The sequence below is a fragment of the Nyctibius grandis genome, chromosome 11 (assembly GCF_013368605.1).
Source record: "Nyctibius grandis isolate bNycGra1 chromosome 11, bNycGra1.pri, whole genome shotgun sequence".
Lineage (NCBI taxonomy): Eukaryota > Metazoa > Chordata > Aves > Nyctibiiformes > Nyctibiidae > Nyctibius > Nyctibius grandis.
In genome coordinates, this window is record NC_090668.1 from 23249245 (window position 1) to 23269168 (window position 19924).

At 37.2% G+C, this 19924-nt stretch overlaps 1 protein-coding gene across 2 annotated transcripts in view; it reads left to right on the plus strand.

The window, feature by feature from the left end:
• Positions 1–204: 204 nt before the first annotated feature.
• Positions 205–19924, plus strand: part of LRRC28 (leucine rich repeat containing 28) — a 58831-nt gene continuing 39111 nt past the window's right edge. Inside the window, exons 1-5 of one of the 2 annotated variants that reach the window (XM_068410270.1) lie at positions 205–328; positions 3133–3361; positions 7885–7925; positions 10557–10594; positions 11348–11485. In XM_068410270.1, the coding sequence (XP_068266371.1) occupies positions 3194–3361; positions 7885–7925; positions 10557–10594; positions 11348–11485 (385 nt within the window). In that variant the 5' untranslated portion in view covers positions 205–328; positions 3133–3193. The remainder of the gene's footprint in view (positions 329–3132; positions 3362–7884; positions 7926–10556; positions 10595–11347; positions 11486–19924) is intronic. The other variant, XR_011048963.1, reaches the window with a different exon arrangement.

A 19924-nucleotide genomic window follows, 5' to 3' on the forward strand; every position in this document is an offset into this window, starting at 1 on the left:
CGGCGAGGCGCTGAGGTGGGGCGCCCCCTCATTGGCTGACACGGGAGGAGGCAAAAGGCGGGGAGAGGGGGGAACTTGTGATTGGACGGTGGGCAGTGGAGTGCCTTGTGATTGGGTGAGAGGCGGGCGTGGGGCATGAGGGGGCGGTGTTGTGGCGGGATGCGAGGCAGGGCGGTGCTGTGGCTTGGCGATGTCTCGCGAGAGTTGTGTGGCGGCAGCGATCTCGCGCGGCTGCGGCCCGCTCCGCCCCCGGGTGTTTGGGCTGGCGGCGCCGAGCAGAGCGGAGCAGAGCCTGTCGCCTTTCACCGCTACGGCGGCACCGGTGCCGGTGAGTGACTCTTCCCCCGGCGGCAGGGCGGGCAGGCTTGGGGGGAGCGGGACAGGGCGCATCGGGTTCTGGGGGGTGTATGGGTGCCTCCGCTGCTCTGCCCCCTGCTGTCTGCCCACGGAGCGCGCGGGCGCGGCGCCTTCTCCGTGAGGGGCTGTGAGCCTTCCCCGGGCCGCGGCCCCTTCCTCCTTGCCCCTCTCCGGCCCGCACTTCAGCCGCGGGGGCGGCCTCTCGCCGCCTCCTTAGCCCTCACAGGCCTCTGCCCGTGGCGGTACCCCCCCCCCGCCCCACACCCGCACAGCCCGGACAGGCCGGTTCCCTCGCACCCACCCGTGACAGACCTGCCTTCCCCAGGGCCCAGGGAGCACCGAGCAGGGCGGCTCCGTGCAGCCCCACCTCACAACCTTGTTCTCTTATGCCTTGCGGCTCCTCCAAGTTTTCATCAGCCCTTGTGCACTCTTTTCCCCCAAGCAGTCCCGACTCGGCCGGAGGCTGCCTGCGGGTCTGGGGGGCTCCTCAGTCTCCCAGTGTCGCCCCTTCGCACGCCTTCGCCTCCCCACCGCTCCCTGTCGTGTGCTCGGCGCGGGCTTATTTCTGTCTTCTCCATCCTCTGTGAAACGACAGTTTTCTCGCCTGAATGACCTGACTCCTTACAGGGCCATCATCACTGGGTATTATCTGTCTTCATACTCCCTTTTTACCTTTCTTGAGGACCGTAATTGTGTCTGTTCCTTTTTGGTAGTGCTGTGTCTCATTTCTGGAAAAAGATTGTTTAGAGAGAACAAGTTTGTCTGGTGGTGGAAGTGAGTAGGAGACCTTTCCTTTGAAGTAAGACCCACAATAGGGTACGTTAATACTGGACTTTGCATTTGTGGGCTTGCATGTCTGTGTATTTGTGTGTGCCATGGCTAAATGTGGTCCCGTTGATACATGGAGTCACAGCTCTGAAGATAAGTCTGCAAGTGCAAAACACCTAAAAAGCATCTCTGGACAAATTGGGAGGCTATTGGATATTTATATATGTGTTTTGTGACTTCACAGCTTTTCATTTAGGAAAAATATTGCAGAGGAAGACGAGCTTTTCCTTACCATTTCTTGTACTGTAGCAGTTAGTGCCCAAATACTTTCAGACTATGCACTTTAAAAATTCTGATGTTTTTCCTTGAATTATTTTAATGCTGATTACAGATGTGGAGTTTGGAATTGTAGTGGCTTGGTTTCCTTTATCTGCTGAACTAAGGGATCTTTAATGTTGCTAGTGCCAAGGGCCAGCAGTGTGTGTACTATGTCTCTTTAAGATAGCTAATGAAGGCAACTGTTACAGGCATGGTAAATACAAATACTGTTTAACCAAAGCTGGACTGATAGTTTCTGATCTTACACAGATTTCTCAACAGGGTAATAATTTGCTTGCAGAACTGACCTTAGCATGGCTTGAATTGGGGATAACTCAAGACTAGAAAAGGTGCGTGGGATATTACACGAAAGTTATGACCAGTAGTTCTTATGGGACTCTAAGAAAATAAATGCTCTATTCTTCCAGAAGGACATAGGTCACTTGTAAAAGCTGCTTATGTGCAAATCAAGGGAATTACTGAAACTGATAAAGTAATTTGATTTACGTGTATGGTCTAGTTGTCAGTCTTCAGCTGGGTGAGGAGTTTTGTTTACAGCAACTATTGTATAATCGGATAGGGCTCTTGATTGTAACTCAGTACCTTCATTTCCAATATCTCTTATGATTAGAAATCTCTCCTTCAGTAAAGGAATGAACTAAAGTAGAATGTGTTACTGGTGGAAAGCAGGTATGATTCCTTGCCTTTCATTAGTGGAAATTAATTTATAGACGTGTCTGTAGCAAACTGGTAACTTCAAATTAATAAATAGTCTGGGTTTATTGTGTTCTCCTGACTTCTGAGCCAGTTGAAAAGATGTAGCATTGGTGCTTTTATCTAAATCTAGACAACAGAATAATGACTAGAATTTGAGTTATACAGGAAAAACAGGCTAAATAAAGTCAGGTTTCAGATATGAGTTAATTTTTAATTTGTCTTCATACTTCTGTTGTCTGGTTTTGAAATTGTCAGTTAAAGCTTGACATTTAGTTCTTTCTGGTTTTATTTTTAGTAAAGAGAGCTGAAAATCTGCTGTTACATCTAGCCCTTTATAAATTTTCTTGCTATAAGTTTCAGATTTCTCATATATTAGTTCATTGTTTTAAAATGGCCTTACTGGCTGTCCATCCACAATCTCTTTCAACTGATAAATGCTTCCAGTAGTTTTATATGGGAAAGCTTAAAAAACTTTCATTGTCTTTTGTCATTCTGGCTTAAAAGCTAGGTAAAGGCATTTTAGTCATCTGAGAATAGGAATTCCTTTAATAAATTGTGTGTTTTTCTTACCTGTGGGCTCTTCTTCTAGCACACTTCACAGAAAAGATGTAGGACGTCAATAATGGTTAGTAGAGAGAGGTTTCTGGTTTTGTTTTTTTTTTCTTGTGGTGACAACTTTGACAAAATTATCTGAAAGGTCCATTGAAAATGGATGAAAAAAAGCATTATGTATACCTTAAGATCTCGTTATTGCTGGTCCAATAACATGCTAAAACATGCATCCAGAAAATAGTCAAAAGACTTGCTTCTAACAGATCTTATGGTGTGGATGTTCTGGGTACTTTATTTATGTATTAACTGCAATAAGTGTATATAGGTAAATTATCAGAAAATATGTAATAACTCTTTCCGCAAAAGGATGCATGGCATACACCTTGATAATGTTGGTTTTTTTCTCTTTTTGTCTCCTAGAAATGGGTCTGCTTTCAGAAGATGCAATGCACTAGATGTGGTGCTTGGAACAGCATTAGTCATGGCATCAGAACTATGTAAAACAATCTCTGAGGCAAAGCTCGAAAGGCACAAGAATTTGTTCTTAAATTACCGAAATCTCCATCACTTTCCTTTGGAGTTACTGAAAGATGAGGGGCTGCAGTACTTGGAGAGACTTTATATGAAAAGAAATTCCCTGACCACATTGGTATGACAACCTCTTTATTGTAATGTTTACTGTCTGTATGTTTAGGAATTCTGATTTTTGGAACAGAAAAAGCAAGATAATTAAAAAAAAAAAATCTTCTGGCAAATCTGATCCTGAATGATGTCATCCATTGTGAAATATGAGGATTTGGTTGTATTATGTTTGAACTTGCACAGGTAATGTAGAGAATAATAAATGAAAGTTTATGACATTTTATAGTTACCCTTTTGAAGCTCTATGAAGATCTGCTGGGGGTTTTCTTGTGATTTTTGTTGTTTTGTTTGTTTTGTTTTTTTTTTTTAATTCATATAAATTTTGCTTACGTCAATGGTCAGGCCTTTCTACTGTTAGGTGATACTATGCAAACTAGTCTACACTCCTTCATTAGGCTAAACAACTTTTACTTTGGTGTGTGCCTTGTTTTAAAGGCATCAGCAGTCCTGGGGTCTAATTCAAAGCTTGCTGTTAAGGTGCCAGTGAAAACCGGTGTCTATGGGCTGCTCTTGATAGGAGAAAAATCAATTTCAGGGTTGTGGGATTTTCTGTTGTGGGTTCTTCTTGTTTTCTTGCTTCTTCCTAAACTGAACAAATTCTCACCCTCAATGACTGTTGCGACTTCAGAATTCAGTGTGGGGTAGTTAAATAATTGTGTGAGACATTCTGAGCTGGTAAGACACTCCATAGAGAGTTAAAACTTGCCGCTGTGAACAGGCTAAAGTCTCCACGTTATTCAGGTTTTGGTTTTTTTTTGTTTTTCTTGGGCTTTTCCATGGTATGATAGGTAAAACAATAGCTAGGGCAGAGGAGCTGGAGGGCCTGACTACTTAAAATTCACCAAAATTATATGGTTTTCAGTGCTTCCTAGAAGTTGTCCAGTACTCCAGTTTAAGGAATAGTGTTTAAAGCTTTGACAATGATACGATAGAAATCCTCAGTGAAGGTTTCAATTCATGGACCAAAAGCTGAAAGGATTCTGAAGATTTTCTGCCTTTTTTTCATCTTGAATGAGTCACTTAAGTTTGCATGTACTGTAGAGATTTTGGCACTGTTTGGTTTTGGGCAAGTCCTTTGCTTATTTATTTAATGGGAGGATAGTATTCATGGTTACAAGTTACGGCTGCTTTAAAAATTAACCAAAGACTGTAAACAGTTCTGCTTTGACACTTGGTGAAATTCAGTGATTATTTAGTGGTGTAATGTTTATGAAGTTTGCACTGCTCAAAAGATAACACAGTAATAATGAGTTTTGCGTATCACTTTTCTGCATATATGTGTTAGAACCTGGTTTTGTTCTTCTCAAAGCAATTACAAAATAGAAACCAAAATGATGTCTCACAAGTAACAGTTTAGTTCAGTTTTCTTCTCTATCTGTTAATACTACCAGCCAATAAATGTGTAAGGTGACATAAGAGTAATTACCCATGGTTACCGTCAAGAGAAGATGTATCAAATGAGGGAGGCAGCTCTCGCCCAAACTATTTGGTATTGTAATTGAAGCCTGGGATAAAGGAATTGAAACAATACTTAAAATGTAGATCATACCTAGGCAAAATGACTTGCAAACAGCATGAAGTAGAGCATTAGGATTCAAAACAATCAGGATATCTTGCTCATAATATGACTTGGAACCTCATTCAAGTGCATAGCGCTATAACTAGGAACTAGGTGAACAAAATTGATTCTCATTCACTGAGCATCTGTTCAGCAGAATAGATGTTGGAGTTGTAGTGGACCAAAATAGATCAGGTCAGCAGTGTGTTACAAAAAAAGGCAGATGTCTTTTTGGAACATAGAAAGCTTCACAATCTTCATTAAAAGCAGAAGGAAATAATTATTGGATGCTGTTAAAGCATAAGCTGGAGCAAAGATTGAGTCTGGAGTTTCATACTTATGAACAACCTAGGTAAATTGGAAAGAACCTAGAAAGCAGCAACAAGGGATTTTTAGAGAACATACCCTGTGAGAGAAGGTTGAGAGATTTAGGTTAATTCGTTTTGCAAAAAGAAAAGACAAGAGAGGGGGGGAAAAAATAGAAGAGGAGGAATGGGGGAGAGCAGAAATCATCCATATTATTACAAAGCAGAATTTTCATAATGAGGTTTTTTTTTTATGTCCACTGCTGGTAGGACAAGTAATACTCTCAATTTCATTAAAGAAGTTGTAAGTTAGTTAGATTGCAAGGGGGGGAATCTCATCTGAGAATAGTTGAAAACAAATAGGTTATTGAAGGAAGATGTCTCTTTCAGCCTTGTGCTCCTTTGATTCTATGCAAGATGATGAGCATTAGCTCGTTGAGAAATACTTTAAATTGCATATGGATTATTAGCAATCATCACAACTAAACCCGCACAATATTTCTTTCAAGTTAGGCAGTGCTTTTGTCCCACTAGTTCATTCCTTAAGAGTTCTGAAAAATGTTGACTAAATCAGCTTTTGTTCTTCTTTGCTCTTCTAAAATGACTCTAGTCCTTGACAGATGGCTCTTATGAAAACATCTGGAATAGTTATGCTGACAGAATTTACATATACCTTACCTAAGAATAATTTCATTTTTGTCTGTCTTCATTGGCAAGAGAGAAATGATAGAGGGCTGTGACATAATGAATGGATCAAGAAGCTATATAGCACACCTGTATCCCAGCATCAAGTCTTCCAACTTCTCATTTAATGTTTGACTGATAACATTAGCCTTCTGGTAATCCTATTTCCCCATCTATTAAAAGGAAATACATGTTTGCCTTGATGGCACTGTCAGAAGCGTGATCTAGCCATATCAAAGAATAATTGTTCTTAATTTACTAACTCAGAATATGCAATGCTGTCCCGTTCAGACAAATCAGCAGGTTCACTTTTTGAAAAATGTCCTGTGGGTGTGAGGGTGAGGCAAGCGTCATGAAACTGGTGGCAGAATTGATGATTCATTTTTCATCGTTCATTGTTGTCATGTCACCAATAGAGACCAGAGTTAGTTTTACCTCTCAATTGATGGAGCATGAATAGTTTTTTTTAATCTTAATTTCATTGTAGGATGTTGTATTGAACAACTTTGACTCAGACCCATTGTTGTTGTGGTACTCAAGAAGATAAGCAGAATGTCTTTTCTGGACTTGATAAACCGTGAAGTTGTTTCTCTCCTGAGTTTAGCTCTCTTACCAAGTGAAGCAGTTAAAGCAAGAATAAGAGTATAACCTTCATGTATCATGTGAAAATAGTTTGTGATTCAGGTTAGTATCCTTATTCTAATAAAGGGTGTAGGATGACAGTGAATTTGTTTTTTCACATTCCCTCTTCATTTTTTAAATTAAAACTTGAATTTTTTGTGCTTGAGCATGTTGCATCCTTTGCATATTTTCCCAGCTTGAGCTTTTGTCTTTGAAGAAATAAAACTCTGTGCCCAGAAGGTGACTGTCCTGTAGCAAGCCTTCCAGTAGGGGGCAGCAACTGATTAGGTATAGCCTGGTTCTTGGGTCTTGACGTCAGCGGATTCATTTATTGAGCCATCATTGGCTGCTCCATAGTTAAAAATGAACTATTTTTTATACTCAGATCTAGGATGTGGCATGTTTGCTACATAAGAATATTATGACATTACTTTTTCAGTTAGCATATTCCTTCATAATAAATTTATAAACACAAAGTTAAGTATTTTAGATAATATTACATGTCAAATTTACATGACAGTGAAAATTGCGAGGGTTTTTTTAACAGTAAATCGACCATGTGATCGAGCTGCTTTTAAAATTCATTTGTTTCTGCATATATGTGTATTGTAAAAACTTTTTTTCAATAAAACATATTTATGTTTAAAGTAGATTTCTTAAGCAATAGAACTGTCTTAACCCTGAATAATTTTGAGTATGGTTGCCAACATGACATCTGAAACTTGTAAAGCCTATTTTGTGATATATGTTCATGGTTATAAATGCCATCAAGAAACAGAATTGCAGCTAGGGATCAGTTAGCAGTTAGAAAATGATATGCATGTTAATACGTAAATATGGAAATCTAGTTCAATGGATTCAGCACTTCTGGCTTGGTGGTAATTAATTAAGCTACACAAAGTTTGTAGGTCATTTCCCAGTTTAGCAGCATTACAAAATAAAATGCATTATGGTTAGACATCTTGTATAGTTCTTGTTCTGCTTGAAGTCCGTAAAGGCTGCAGCTTCTTAGCAGTCTCTTGGCTTCAACTGACTCAATTATTTGAATATATTTTCAAAAGTAAGGTTTTGGTAATCCATCTTTTCAGCCTCAGAAGTCTAACTACCATTTGTTTGAGGACATGTTAATGTCACTTCTAGGCTGTAGTTCTGTTTCAGTAGTGAATTGCTCACTCAGATTGCACTGATGGAGAACGTGTGGGGATGTGGAAATAGGGTATTGTATGCAAGCTCCTCGTTGACATTTTTTCTGTGACTAGCTGCTGACATGTTTTAGTATGGTTATTAAAATGAGTTGGGTACACAATATGTGTGTGTCTGGTTTTTGTTTTGAAACCTAAAAAATCTTTAACTCTTTTTCAGCCAGAAAACCTTGCACAGAAGCTTCCAAACCTCGTGGAATTGTGAGTTTGTGTAGGAGTTCTAATACATTTTTATTATGCTGATCCGTCTTATCTTAAAATAATTCTAGAATGTATCGCTTGCACATAACCTACCTCTTAAGCGTGAAGGGTTTTCTTCACACTTAAGGGCAAGACAGGGTCATTTTTTGTTTGGTTTTCCCTTTTTTTTTTTTTTTAGGAGGTATATCCAGATGTATTCAGTCCCGTGTCAATATTTTCATAATTTCTTGTTTATTGTATAACAATAACTGTTATACAAATGTCTACACTTCTAAGGGAAAAGTACTTACCCCCCAACTCCTGTGTAGACTCTTGTCACCGTGATATAGCACTGGAACCTCCAAATGCAATGGTCATATGGTTGTGACAGAGCCAGAGTAACAGGTTACTGCCTCCAGCCCATCCCTAGTTGCTCATTTCCACCGCACCTACTGGAGTATCATGATCTCAGTCTTGCTGATGGTAGTAATAAAGTTTTCTTGAAATCAAGTCACAGATTGTCAAATAGGAGCAGGAATGAGCAAGTAGGGGTAGTAACTGTTTAGTGATGATTGCTGTAGGTGGAGTAGTTTATCCCGTCTTGTCCAAAGCATGGATGCCACATGATCTGTATTATTTTGGCAATTAAATTTAAGCTATAAGCCGCTGAGTCAATGTCTTCTTCCCTCCCCTTTTCTTTGTGTAAGGTTATGATTTCCTTGTACGGTAGGATTGGCGGTGGGAGGGTTAAAAGGGACATCCTCTTTTTCTCTTATAACTCATTTGGCTCACTTTCAGTTGAGTAACTGATGGACCATTGATTCTGTTTATTTAATTGAAAGCTCCGAACAGGAGGACATGTATATCTGAGCAGTCTAATGCTTTCAGCTGTCTGATCTTGTCATCTTAATTTGGCACTTGAAACCACACCTTTCTGGTACACGCGACCACAGTATAATTGAACTGTTTTGTAGGTCGCTGCAGTCTCTGACATGCTTAAGAGACAGTCTTGTCTCATCGTGCCTGAGTCTTGAGAGTATGTTTGTGCTCTGAAGCAGTAAAATAAATATTTTTGTATTTGATGTACTTAGTATTTATTTAATGATTTGCCATGGGGCATCAGGAAATCTCTGTGTTATCTGATGGTGCCTTTAGGAAAACTTGTATAAATTACAGCTTAAAATAATCTCTTACAAACATTGAATTGTAGGAGTCAAACCTCATTATTTGGTGTTCAGCAAGCTTAGCTGCACCACCATTATCCCACACGTTCTGGTCGTCTAGAGAGAACTGCAGTGGGCCTGTGGTTTGTGTAGCTCTAATAGTACAAGTCAATTTTTGATCAGACAGTAAGAGATGTTTTGTTGACAGAGAAGAGACCACAAAATAAAGGTTTATTTAAAGAATAATTTGTTACAGTAGCTTTTACAGTAGCTTTACATTTTGAAAGACAAACAACTGATTTTAGTCTTCCTGAAAGTTACATCCTTAGCAATTTCACTATATATTTTTAAAAACTTCAATATTGTCTGTGTTTCTTTGTATATTGTGTCCCTCATGCTGGGATACTAGGTGTAGATCCTCATTATATACTTTTTTTTTAGCTTGAGTGAAATAGTTTACAAGTATTTTCAGGAGCTGCAGCTGAAATGAGTAGAGAATTCTCATCCTGAGGTATACATAAGGATTTCTACAAACATATTTGCTATCCCTATGTTTGTTACATTTTTAGTAAACTTCAAATGTCTGCAATTTTTAAAGAAAAAGAGAAGGCTCAGATGCTGCATGCAGTTGAAATGTTCATGTGTGTTTTTCCTTGTTCTGCCTCTTATCTCCCTGAAAAGACAGGCTCCTACTTTTGGAAATGCTGTTTGAATAGAATGGAAAAAAATATGCTGCGCAAATAATTTCCATGTGTGCCTAAGCGATTGGACGTTGAGTACTCAGTATTCCTTTACAATTAGCTATCGATATTTGAAAATTTGTTAATGTAAGAGTAGTTTTTATGTTACTAGCAGTTCTGGAAGTGCTCCAGCAGAGGGTGCTGAATATTCTTAGTGAGAGATCTGGCCACCCTTACTACCTACCTACCTGACCATGTGTAAGATGGGGTTTTTCTTTTGAAAAATGTACTCCAGGTTTGAAAAAACCCACTTGCAGTGAGTAGATCTTGTGCATGTTTCTTCAGGTGTAAAGGTGTAAGAGTTTTTTATGTGCAGGGGAAAATGTTCACAATTGCGTAACTTGTGTAGGTTTGGGCTTTGTTCTTGCCCAGCATTTAGTGTGAAATAACCTGGTGATCAAATATGGTTCATTCTGGTTATTCTGTCTGCTTTATTCTTTCTCCTTTTTGTTCTGCTCTTATGACTCCTAAATCTAAAGCCCATTATTATTGTAACTGAATGTTTTGTTTTAACTAATTATGTCATTACCTTTTATTTTTATGTTAATCATTTAATAGTGTAAGTGAAACTTAAGTACCTATCCATTGCCAGTTTATACAGTTTCCACAGCTTTTGTGGTCATAGAGAGGAATGGTTTTGAGGGTGCTCTTTCAGTCTGAAATTGGATATTTTGCAAACTGATTATGTAGCAGAAGTCCTTGAGGGTAACAGGTGGTGTCCTCTGCTTTTTTTTCTCTCCTCCCCCCAGGTATCTTCATTCAAATAACATAGTTGTTGTACCTGAAGGTAAGTAATCTACCAGCTCACAATAAGTGACTGGAATCATAAAATATTCATTTTTCTTCTTTGAAGAGGCCTATTTTTCCTTTATTTTCCCATAAAACATTAAAGGTTTTCATGCAAAATATACCGGTGTCGCTCTTAGTCGATAATATCCTTGTTTATGCTATGTTAAAGTCTTTTAATGAATTCTCAAATGCACCTAAATGCTGTTTGCTTCAGTTCTAATTGCAGAAAGTGAAAAGGCTAAATTGCACTCATCTACAGAAACAAAAACCCAGAGTGTCTTCTGCTTTCAGCCAGTTACCACACAGAATACTCTGCTGGTTTAGATCATGACAGATCTGAAACCTAAAGTATCAAGAACTTGTACTAGTTTCTCTTCCTTGCCTTAATTGTGCAGTTATGTACCCAACTTCAGGAAAGTATTTTAAACTCTTTCTGAATGTATAAATTGGATAGACTCGAAGCAAAGGGATGGAAAAAGTGATTTCAGAGCAGAATTGTCTGAGGAGAATCTGGAAATGGGAGTATTCTGTACATCACTCTCCTCCCTGTCTCACTGCCAGCAGAACTGTTTGTTAGATAGATAAGTGCTTCCACAAACTATGTCATTCAGTTGTGAGACAGGCTTTAATACGTCAAAATCTGCTCAGACATAGGTGTTAGGTACTGTGGCTTTTTATCCTCTCCTAGTCCTATTAAGATTTTAACATTACTGTTGGGTCACATTCATGTTTTAATCTGTTCTCTCACAAGCCATTGGCTCCCTCGTTAAACTGCAGTTTCTGGACCTAAGTGATAATGCCCTCGAAATTGTGTGTCCAGAGATTGGCCGCCTGAGATCTTTACGTCATCTTCGCTTGGCTAACAACCAGCTGAAATATTTACCTGCAGGTAAGTACAAATGCATGAGGGATTACAGCAACGACGAATTCCATTTGAACTTAATTTGCGGAGTGATCTGCTCTACGTTTATTCGTATCTTACAGTTGAAGCACGGTACAACTTGCATTTAAAGAGTAGGCAGGTATTGCTATTGCATGTATACTAAATATACTCTGTAGTTAGAAAAAAGCCACACTGTATGTACTTAAGGTAAAGAAAAGTCCTGAAAAATGTTTCTGAAGTGGGAAAAAAAGGTATCTATTTAATGGTTTTTGCCATTGTACCAAGAAAATATTGGACTTCCTTGAGAAGACACAAAATGCCAATGACAACTGTCATTATGGTAAAATGATGTTTCTTCCAATTTCCCAGAATATAAAGGATTCCAGTTCTTCCTTTCTTTCTTTTCGCCCAACAGCCCAATTCTTGTATTTTCTAAAAAGACACATGTCTAGTAGGTTTGCCTATGGCAGTTCTACCTCACTATGACAGTAAATAAAAAATGTTTGTCTTGCTAGTTTATCATAAAAAAGCACAATTTATTCAAAGTAAACGTGACACAAAGTTAGAAAAAGTTGGCCATAGGCAGATTTTGAATTTTTTTTTTTTTTGCCTTCTAAATACTTTGATAAGCAGACATAACTGATTATTGTTCTTCCATCGCCCTTATATCTTTCCAGGTGATGATGATTTTAAAATATTTTTATTTTTACTTATTTTTAAATCTTTCTATGGCATATTTGCATTTTCTGATCTGCAGCAATGATAAAAATCTAAGACCAGCATTTCAAAAAACTGGTCTAACTTAATCTAACAGGATTAGCTTTTGGCTCTAATTTTAACTAACTTCTCAATGTGACCTTCATGTGTTTGTAAGTTCACATTGCTTATTCTCAAGAAGTATATTGCAATTGCTCCTTGAAGTTTTGGGTGCAGGAATTTAGCTGTCCTTTCCTTGTGCTTTTCTAGTCATAATAAGCTTAATAAGTCAAAGGATGATTATGATTAGAAAGAAAAAAAATTTATATGACTATGTAAATGCTCTGGAATGAAATTAGATAAACCCGTTAAACATTATGACCCAAGGCCAATAAAATTTCCATCAATTTTCAGATGTCCTACATTCAAAAGAAAGGAGTGACTTGAGTGTGCTTTATGTTCCTCAAAGATAATTTACCTTATGGTGCTGTACCATGAAAGAAAGACTTGTTCAAAGAAAATGTGACACATTTTCTGCAAAACTTCACACATTAACTTAAAAAGGTTCCAAAAAAGACTTTCAAAAGCATAATTTACATTACTGAAGAGTTGATTTCGAGTCTACCACATTTGATTAGGAACTGGTATCAGCTGTATAGGCACGCTGCGTTTAATTTCTCCTGAAGTTTACAAAATTTGGTACTGAGCATTGTCCCTAAGTGTGTTTAGTTTTGTGTGCATGAAAATTTTTCATGCTTAGAAATAATACTACTGTTGCCTACTTATGAATTGGCGAATCCAGTGGTGTCTGGTCTTCCTTTTTTTGCTGGTAGTGTACCATCAGTTTATCCGTATGCCATTACTGCTATCGTTACTAATCCTGCCTGTTCAGATGCTGTCACTATCAACAGCTTGAGTGTTATCAGTCTGAGCAAGATCAATCTTTCGCTTACACTGGAGAGTTTGCTCACTGGAGAGTTAATCTACTGCATTGAGTGTTTCCTAAACATAACACTTCCTGACGAGGGCTTCCAAGAATATTTACATAGTTTTTCTTTGTAAAATTGCAGAGATTTCAAAGATTACTTAATAATAAAATATTTGAGTTTGAAAATAACATTTATGTTCAACAATTGAAAAAACAGAGCAAAATAATATGTTTTGATGAATTGTTTTAGCCTCAATTATATTGGTAGCATGAATCTTCATAATAGTGTTAAGTAGCATTCTGTCAGGAAAGCTAGCAAAGTTAATAAAATGAAGCAGGATGAGATGTGATTTCACTGCAGTAGATCATTTTACTGGGTGCTAACTGCTTTCTTTACAGCAGAACTGCATTGCAATGCATTGTTAGGGAAAGACAACTCTTAATTGCTCTTAATTCATAATAAGTAACCATTTAAGATATAATTTAGCTTCTACTAGTGCAGCTTGCACAGAATTTAAAGATCTGCATTAAAAAATAGCTTTCAGGTATAAGTGATAGTCACTTATAGAAGTAACTTTTCAAAACTTGTGACCATCATTTTCTTCCAGACTTAGTCCTGCACATATCGCACAAATGGCAGTGAACTGTATCACAGCAGAGGCTCCAGTTAAGAAAGGCTGATCGGTATTCACCTTGTGTAACCAGACAGGCCAATTTACAGCAGAATGATGTCATCACACAAAAAGCTTGCTTTACAGTTGTTGCCCTGTCATTCCTCTTGTCTCTCCCTTCCCAGTGCCTGGTGTTATAAGTACCCTCAGTTTTTGTTGAAACTACATGGATATATGGGAGGATACTCTTAGTAATCTCCTTAATCAATTGCTAAAAAATATCTTCATTACAACTGCAGAACAGTTGGATGGTAAATGTTTGTGGGTGTTCAGACACTTACTGGCACTTTTATAGTGCATTTCATATTTTAAGAATGATTCTCTGTTGTGTTTAACTGTGATTAAGAACTGAAAGAAACAATGCAATTAATAGCATATGTCGATTCATTATCCATTTTAAATGGTTTTGTTCCACAATTGTGCTCTTAACGTTCATATTTAGTATTTGAGATTTGCCTTATAGAAATCAAGCATAACTCTAATTTTAAAACAATTGAAATAGTATGCATAATGAAGCCCTATAAAGATTTGTCTTTAGTCTGATTGTAGGCATTCTTCAGACTAATAAAATTTGAGTCTCTGCTGTGGTTTACCTTCAATGTGATGGGCAAGGTTTTAGCCTCTAAACACCTGTTTTCGTAAAACTTGTGAGATTTAATAATGAAGACCTCTCTTCTCAGGTTCAGTCATGATTGTCCAACTGGTTTTAAAAAGTTACTTTGAGGGAGGAGGTGGGGGAGAATGATGAAAATACATGCAGACAGCATGAATACATGAGCCTTGGTTTACTGAAGAAATTGGGCAACACAAAACTGATGAGGGGGAAAAGGGCATTAGGTGAAGCATGGACATTGTGTTTCCTGGAGATTAGGAAGCACTTTCTATGCTGTGGCACTCTCGTAGTGTAAATGATAATCCTACCGTTGTGCTTCGCAAACACTACCAAATCAGTGTCACCCATGGATAAGATCATGTACTTTGGCCTCAAGGCACCTTGTTTAATTGTGCACTACCACTGAAACAATGGGACTTCTATCACACATCATTAAATTGTTGAAAGACAAAACTAAACTAAACCTGATGAGAAGCGAAGGGGAAAATTTGTCCAGAATAAGCACATTGAAATTCAAATATAATATAAAATGGCTGGAAGAAAATGCTTTGTGAAATTCTTTTGAAGTCATGTTTTGAATATACTTTGGATAGGGCTAATAAGTGGACCAGCTTCTGCCTAGTGCAGAATCATCAGTATCTAGGTTCTGTGGTAATCAGAATCACTAACTGAGAGACTCCGTCTTTGAGAGGAGAGCTGATTAAAAAATTGCTGATAAGTAAGAAGAGGAGATTTAATATTATAAAGTTCTCTTGAGTGCTTTTTTCATTGAAATGCGTAGCATTTTTTTTTGTTCTGCAAACTGTAAATCTTGTAGCTTCTGTCTTTAACAATTTCTTGGTTCTTTTATTTGGCTCTGGTATATGTAATTCTTGAACATGAAGTAAAGTTTTGTGAAGTTTTCTACTGTTTAACTGTAGCAGTTAAATCCTCTAAATTCTTGAGGGCCATTTGGAAATATGTAATGCCAGAGATCTTTGAAAAAATCGTAGAGTTGCAGCATAAACAAAAGATGGTTATTATTTCATATTATTATATTAGTTCATGTATAAGCTTGACTTGCAGTTGACATTATGTTTTCATAGTAGCTTAACTATTGTTTTTTTAGAGATTTCTCTTTATTCAGAGAATTGATGCCCATTTTAATTTAGAATTGTAGAGTTAGTCCTATACGAATGTGCTGGCAGAACTAAATTTTTTGGGTCTTCTCACTTAGGAATGACTTTGTTTCTGATATATAATGCATGTGATATTTCAACTCCTTTCATTCTTGAGAAATTATATTTATTTTCGCCTTGTGTAAGAATTATTGCATCACTTGCAAAAAAAAAAAAGTCCAATGAGATGTACTGGAAAAATTATTCTTCAGGAGTCCCAAAGCCAAGGTTATCTCTCAGTTTTGCTGTGTTACCTTTTAGATTTTATTTGACTTTCGCTTCGCAAACTTTTGATGTGAAGTGATGGCTCTTCAGGTCTACATTTTGGTCTTGTAGTTAGTGAATGCGTGTTTGGACAACAGATGACTTAAAAGAGGGTGGGTTATACTCAAAGTTGGACTTAAGTTTCGTATTTGTCAAGGATTAGATTTTTTTATTGCACATTACTTGAGAAATACTTCTCCTTAGAAATGGCAAGTTGTAGCATCTTGTTCTAAGTTTTAATTAAAAATGAGGTTATGTTTACTCAGCACATGTTGGAGTTAATTATAGATTTACTAAAATGAAAAGCTTAATGTTTTGCCAAGTCAAGAGCAAAAGCTAAGTAATTAAACAAAGAACAGAGTACGGTTTATAATCCCAGCCCATCTTTTGGCAAAGTTCCCTTCAAGAAGGGATCAGCAGTTGTCTTTACATGGGCTAGACCAAGTTTCCCTTTGTGTTTGTTGTCAGGGAACTTTGAAAACCAAGAGCAGAGTGGTGTTATTTGACTGCATTTTTTTTTTGCCAGATCAATGCAAACTTCATGTGAACTGTGTGATGCTGTTTCTTTAATCTGTAAAGTGAAAGTGCAGGTGACGGGGGAGCACCAGCAGTTGCTGTTGCTGAAGGGGGGTACAGATCTCTGCAAGAGTCAAAGGCAGGTTTAGCAAATGCCATTTCTTCCCCATGTAAGGAGATGTGTGGCTTCCATTTCAAATTGACATTTCCATGTTGTCTCTGCAGACTTCTGCATATTGCATCCACTTGTTGCCATTTTGCTTAATTTAGGTAGAATCTGAAGGAAAATTTATTCATCTGCCTTTGGTATTTTTAAAGTGCAAACTGCAATAATATTTAGGGGAGATTAATAGCATATATACTCTTCATTTCATTTCTGTTCAAATCCTTTTCCTTTGTAAGGCAAATTGTTTTAGAAATATAGCCAGTTTAAGCCTCATTAAAATACATTTGTAGGCTTATAAAACTTCATCTTCAAAGCATTTGAGAAAGATCCTGTGAAGCTGATAAGGGAGTGTTATCCTCATTTTACAGAATGGAAAAAAGTGTTTTTAACAGCAGTGATTTGCTCCAGGCCACAGCAGGAGTCAGTGTTAGCCAGAAATAGAACTTGGGTGTTCCCATTCCATTTGTTAAGACCACACCTTTTTTGAGGTTGAACATATTTAATATTGGGGAGGATTAAGTCTTTCCACCCGTTAATTAATAATTATCTCTCCATAATTAATAATCCTCTAAGTTAATAGGAAATTAATACTGGTAAGATCAGTGAGTTTTTGTAACTGAAACAGCTTTCACTTCCGGATGGCTGGAAGAGTTCATGAAGATGAATTTTGAAAAATGTAACTTACAGATAAATACTAGATCATTTTCTCTTCCATAGGTAACTTCAGTGGTAATGACAAGAAGGGTTCAATCGTTATTAAAATTATATATCAAACTATAATTGTTGATTACTGCATTGTCTATTTATAAAGTAACCCTTGGAATGTTAACTGGTTATTGCTAAGTCTGTTTTGCTTAGAAATTTGCTTTGCTAGTTGGGGGCAAGAGAAACTTTGAGACATGAAAACTGCATATTCATTTCTCTCACTTTTTTTTAAGTTGCTGTAAAGTACAATATCTGTATTTACTATTCATACCAGTATTTCACTGGTAAAGATTTCTTGAATACCCAACTTAGTGATTCTGAATAGAGCTCAATATAAGGTATTTCAGTCAGTCTTAATTAAAGGCATATAAAAAACTACTTCTGTGTTACCTCCTTTTCACAGTAGATTTCCACTGATCATGGGTACAGCATGCCAATAATTCTATTCTTATTCTAGACCCTGGCATTAAAATATGTAGTCCTAACTCAATTCTTAAACTTGTTTTCCATATTTTGATTTAGAGCCTTCAAAATGGGGGCGAATAAATTTGGCTCTTTTTTTTTTCCCCTCCTATATTTCCCTTCTGCTTTAGTCACTGTCCCCTGATTAGGGTAGATTGCTTTGATACTTAATAAAGTTCAAAATTTTTTTGTAATGATTGTGACTTTAAAAGCAAAGGCACAAACTGATGCAGACCCTGTTCTTTTTTCAGAGTTAGCATAACCTTAGTCCACTCTGCTTTCCTAATTTAGTAACATGTATAAAAATATGCACGACGGGACAGGTTTGATATGCCAGGCACTCATCCAGGAGTGTGGTGTTTTTAAGTAAATGGACTTGTGGGGATTTGAGGAAAACATAGATTAGGTTACTTGAGCTTTGCACTCTGTAAGTATGTGACTATTTAAAGGAGTATGGACTCCTAAATAAAAATCTCTTTTAATTATTATCATAATACATTGTTTTCCTTGAAGTAGGTTAATGCCTAATTATTAAAAATAAGTTTTTCTTTGCACAGATCTCTCAAATATATGCTCTGTTTAATAATTCATTTCTAGATTCAGTTTACTGTGTAAAAGCAAGAGTCAGCGTACTAAGGTTTACATTAGCTCTTATGTTCTCCAACAAGAAATACTCTTTTTACCTAAATCAGTGCAAAACTTACCCACACTTGCCTGTTACTGTATTGTTTTTTTCACATCAGGATTAGTAAGGCTTCAGTAATTATGCTGTATTAGTGTAGAAACACAATAAAAATACCTGATAATATCTATAAGACATTCTTTGGATTTCTATGAGGAAAAGATTTATACATGTTTTGGTCTTGTATAAACTCCAATACAGCCCTGTCCTGACAGCTTGTAAGGACTGAAATGTTTTATAAGAAAAATTTCCCTCAGGAAATGATAGCAGAGAGTCATCTCTGAAGAGTTAGGGACAAAATGGCAACATGGATAGTAACTGACTGTCACTGGACTCTGTGAGTGACCTAAACAGAGGTGACCAAAGCACAGGGTAGTATATTGTACAAGTGGTATTCCTTACAGATTAGCTTTCATGCATGGCCAAACACAGTGGTACCTATTTAATGAAAGGATGTTGGTTGTGTGAGATTTTATAACAGAGTCTACCTTGCTCAAACATTTGCTTTGGGTTAAATTCTCAGGAGGACTGCTAGTACTTCTGAGTGCTTTAAATTTATGGGAAGTGAAGACAAAGAATAAAAAAAATTCCATTTAATTCCTGGAAATTTTCATTAACTGAAGGTTTTGCTGTATACCCTCACCTGTGTACTGTGTCAGAATGAGTCATCTGTGTACACAGAGCTGCTCACTATTCTCTGTTTGTCTGCTTGCCCCTTCTAACGGTTGTTATTTTCCACTTCCCCCAGTGTTGAGGGGCTTTTAAAAGCCTCTTTGTTAGTACCATACAACATTTTTCAGTCTACCATGGAAGGTTCATAATGTCACTGGATGCTTGTAGCAAAAATAGTAGTATAAACATATAGTCAGAAAAATTCTAGAGCTATGTTTTAAGCTTAAAATGTTCTAATATATGCTTTTGTTCCAACACTTCTTCCAGATGAGTTTCTATTGGGCATACTGGAACTGAAATATTTCCCGTAACTGTAGCAGCAATGACGTTAAGAAAGTTTTGTTGGGTTTTTTTTCTATCTCTTTCAACAATGGCCTGTGGTATTCCTCATGGTGTTGCACAGCAGGTTCTCAAAAATGCATGTGCTAAGTATGTATGTGTTGTAATTCATTAATCTGAAAACTAATAGGAAACAGTTGGAAGAAGCCATCAGTATCTTTCATTGTAACATTTAAATTATGTATTCAAATATTGCTTTGTGTACTAGGCTTACTGGACTAGAAAATTCCATCCTAAAATTTGCTATTGTAATTTAGTGTAATCACTGGAAAAAAGTGTTTGGAAATTAAGCTATTTTAATGAGCATGTTTTTAGTTAAAAAAGGAAATTGTGACATGGCTTGGTGCATCTTATTTCCAAGTACCTGCAATTTTGTAAAACATAGATCACAAAACAACTTCTGTGGTCATTTTGTATCTGGAAAAGTGATCAGGGACAAACTGAAACTGGCTTTGAGGTTTCAAGTCAATAAATTGAAGGCTAAAATCCTATTGAAGCAAAAGCCTGATGATGAAGTGTTTGAACTTTCTAATACTAGTTTTATAATATTTAAAAGTCACTCCAAATTGTAGAT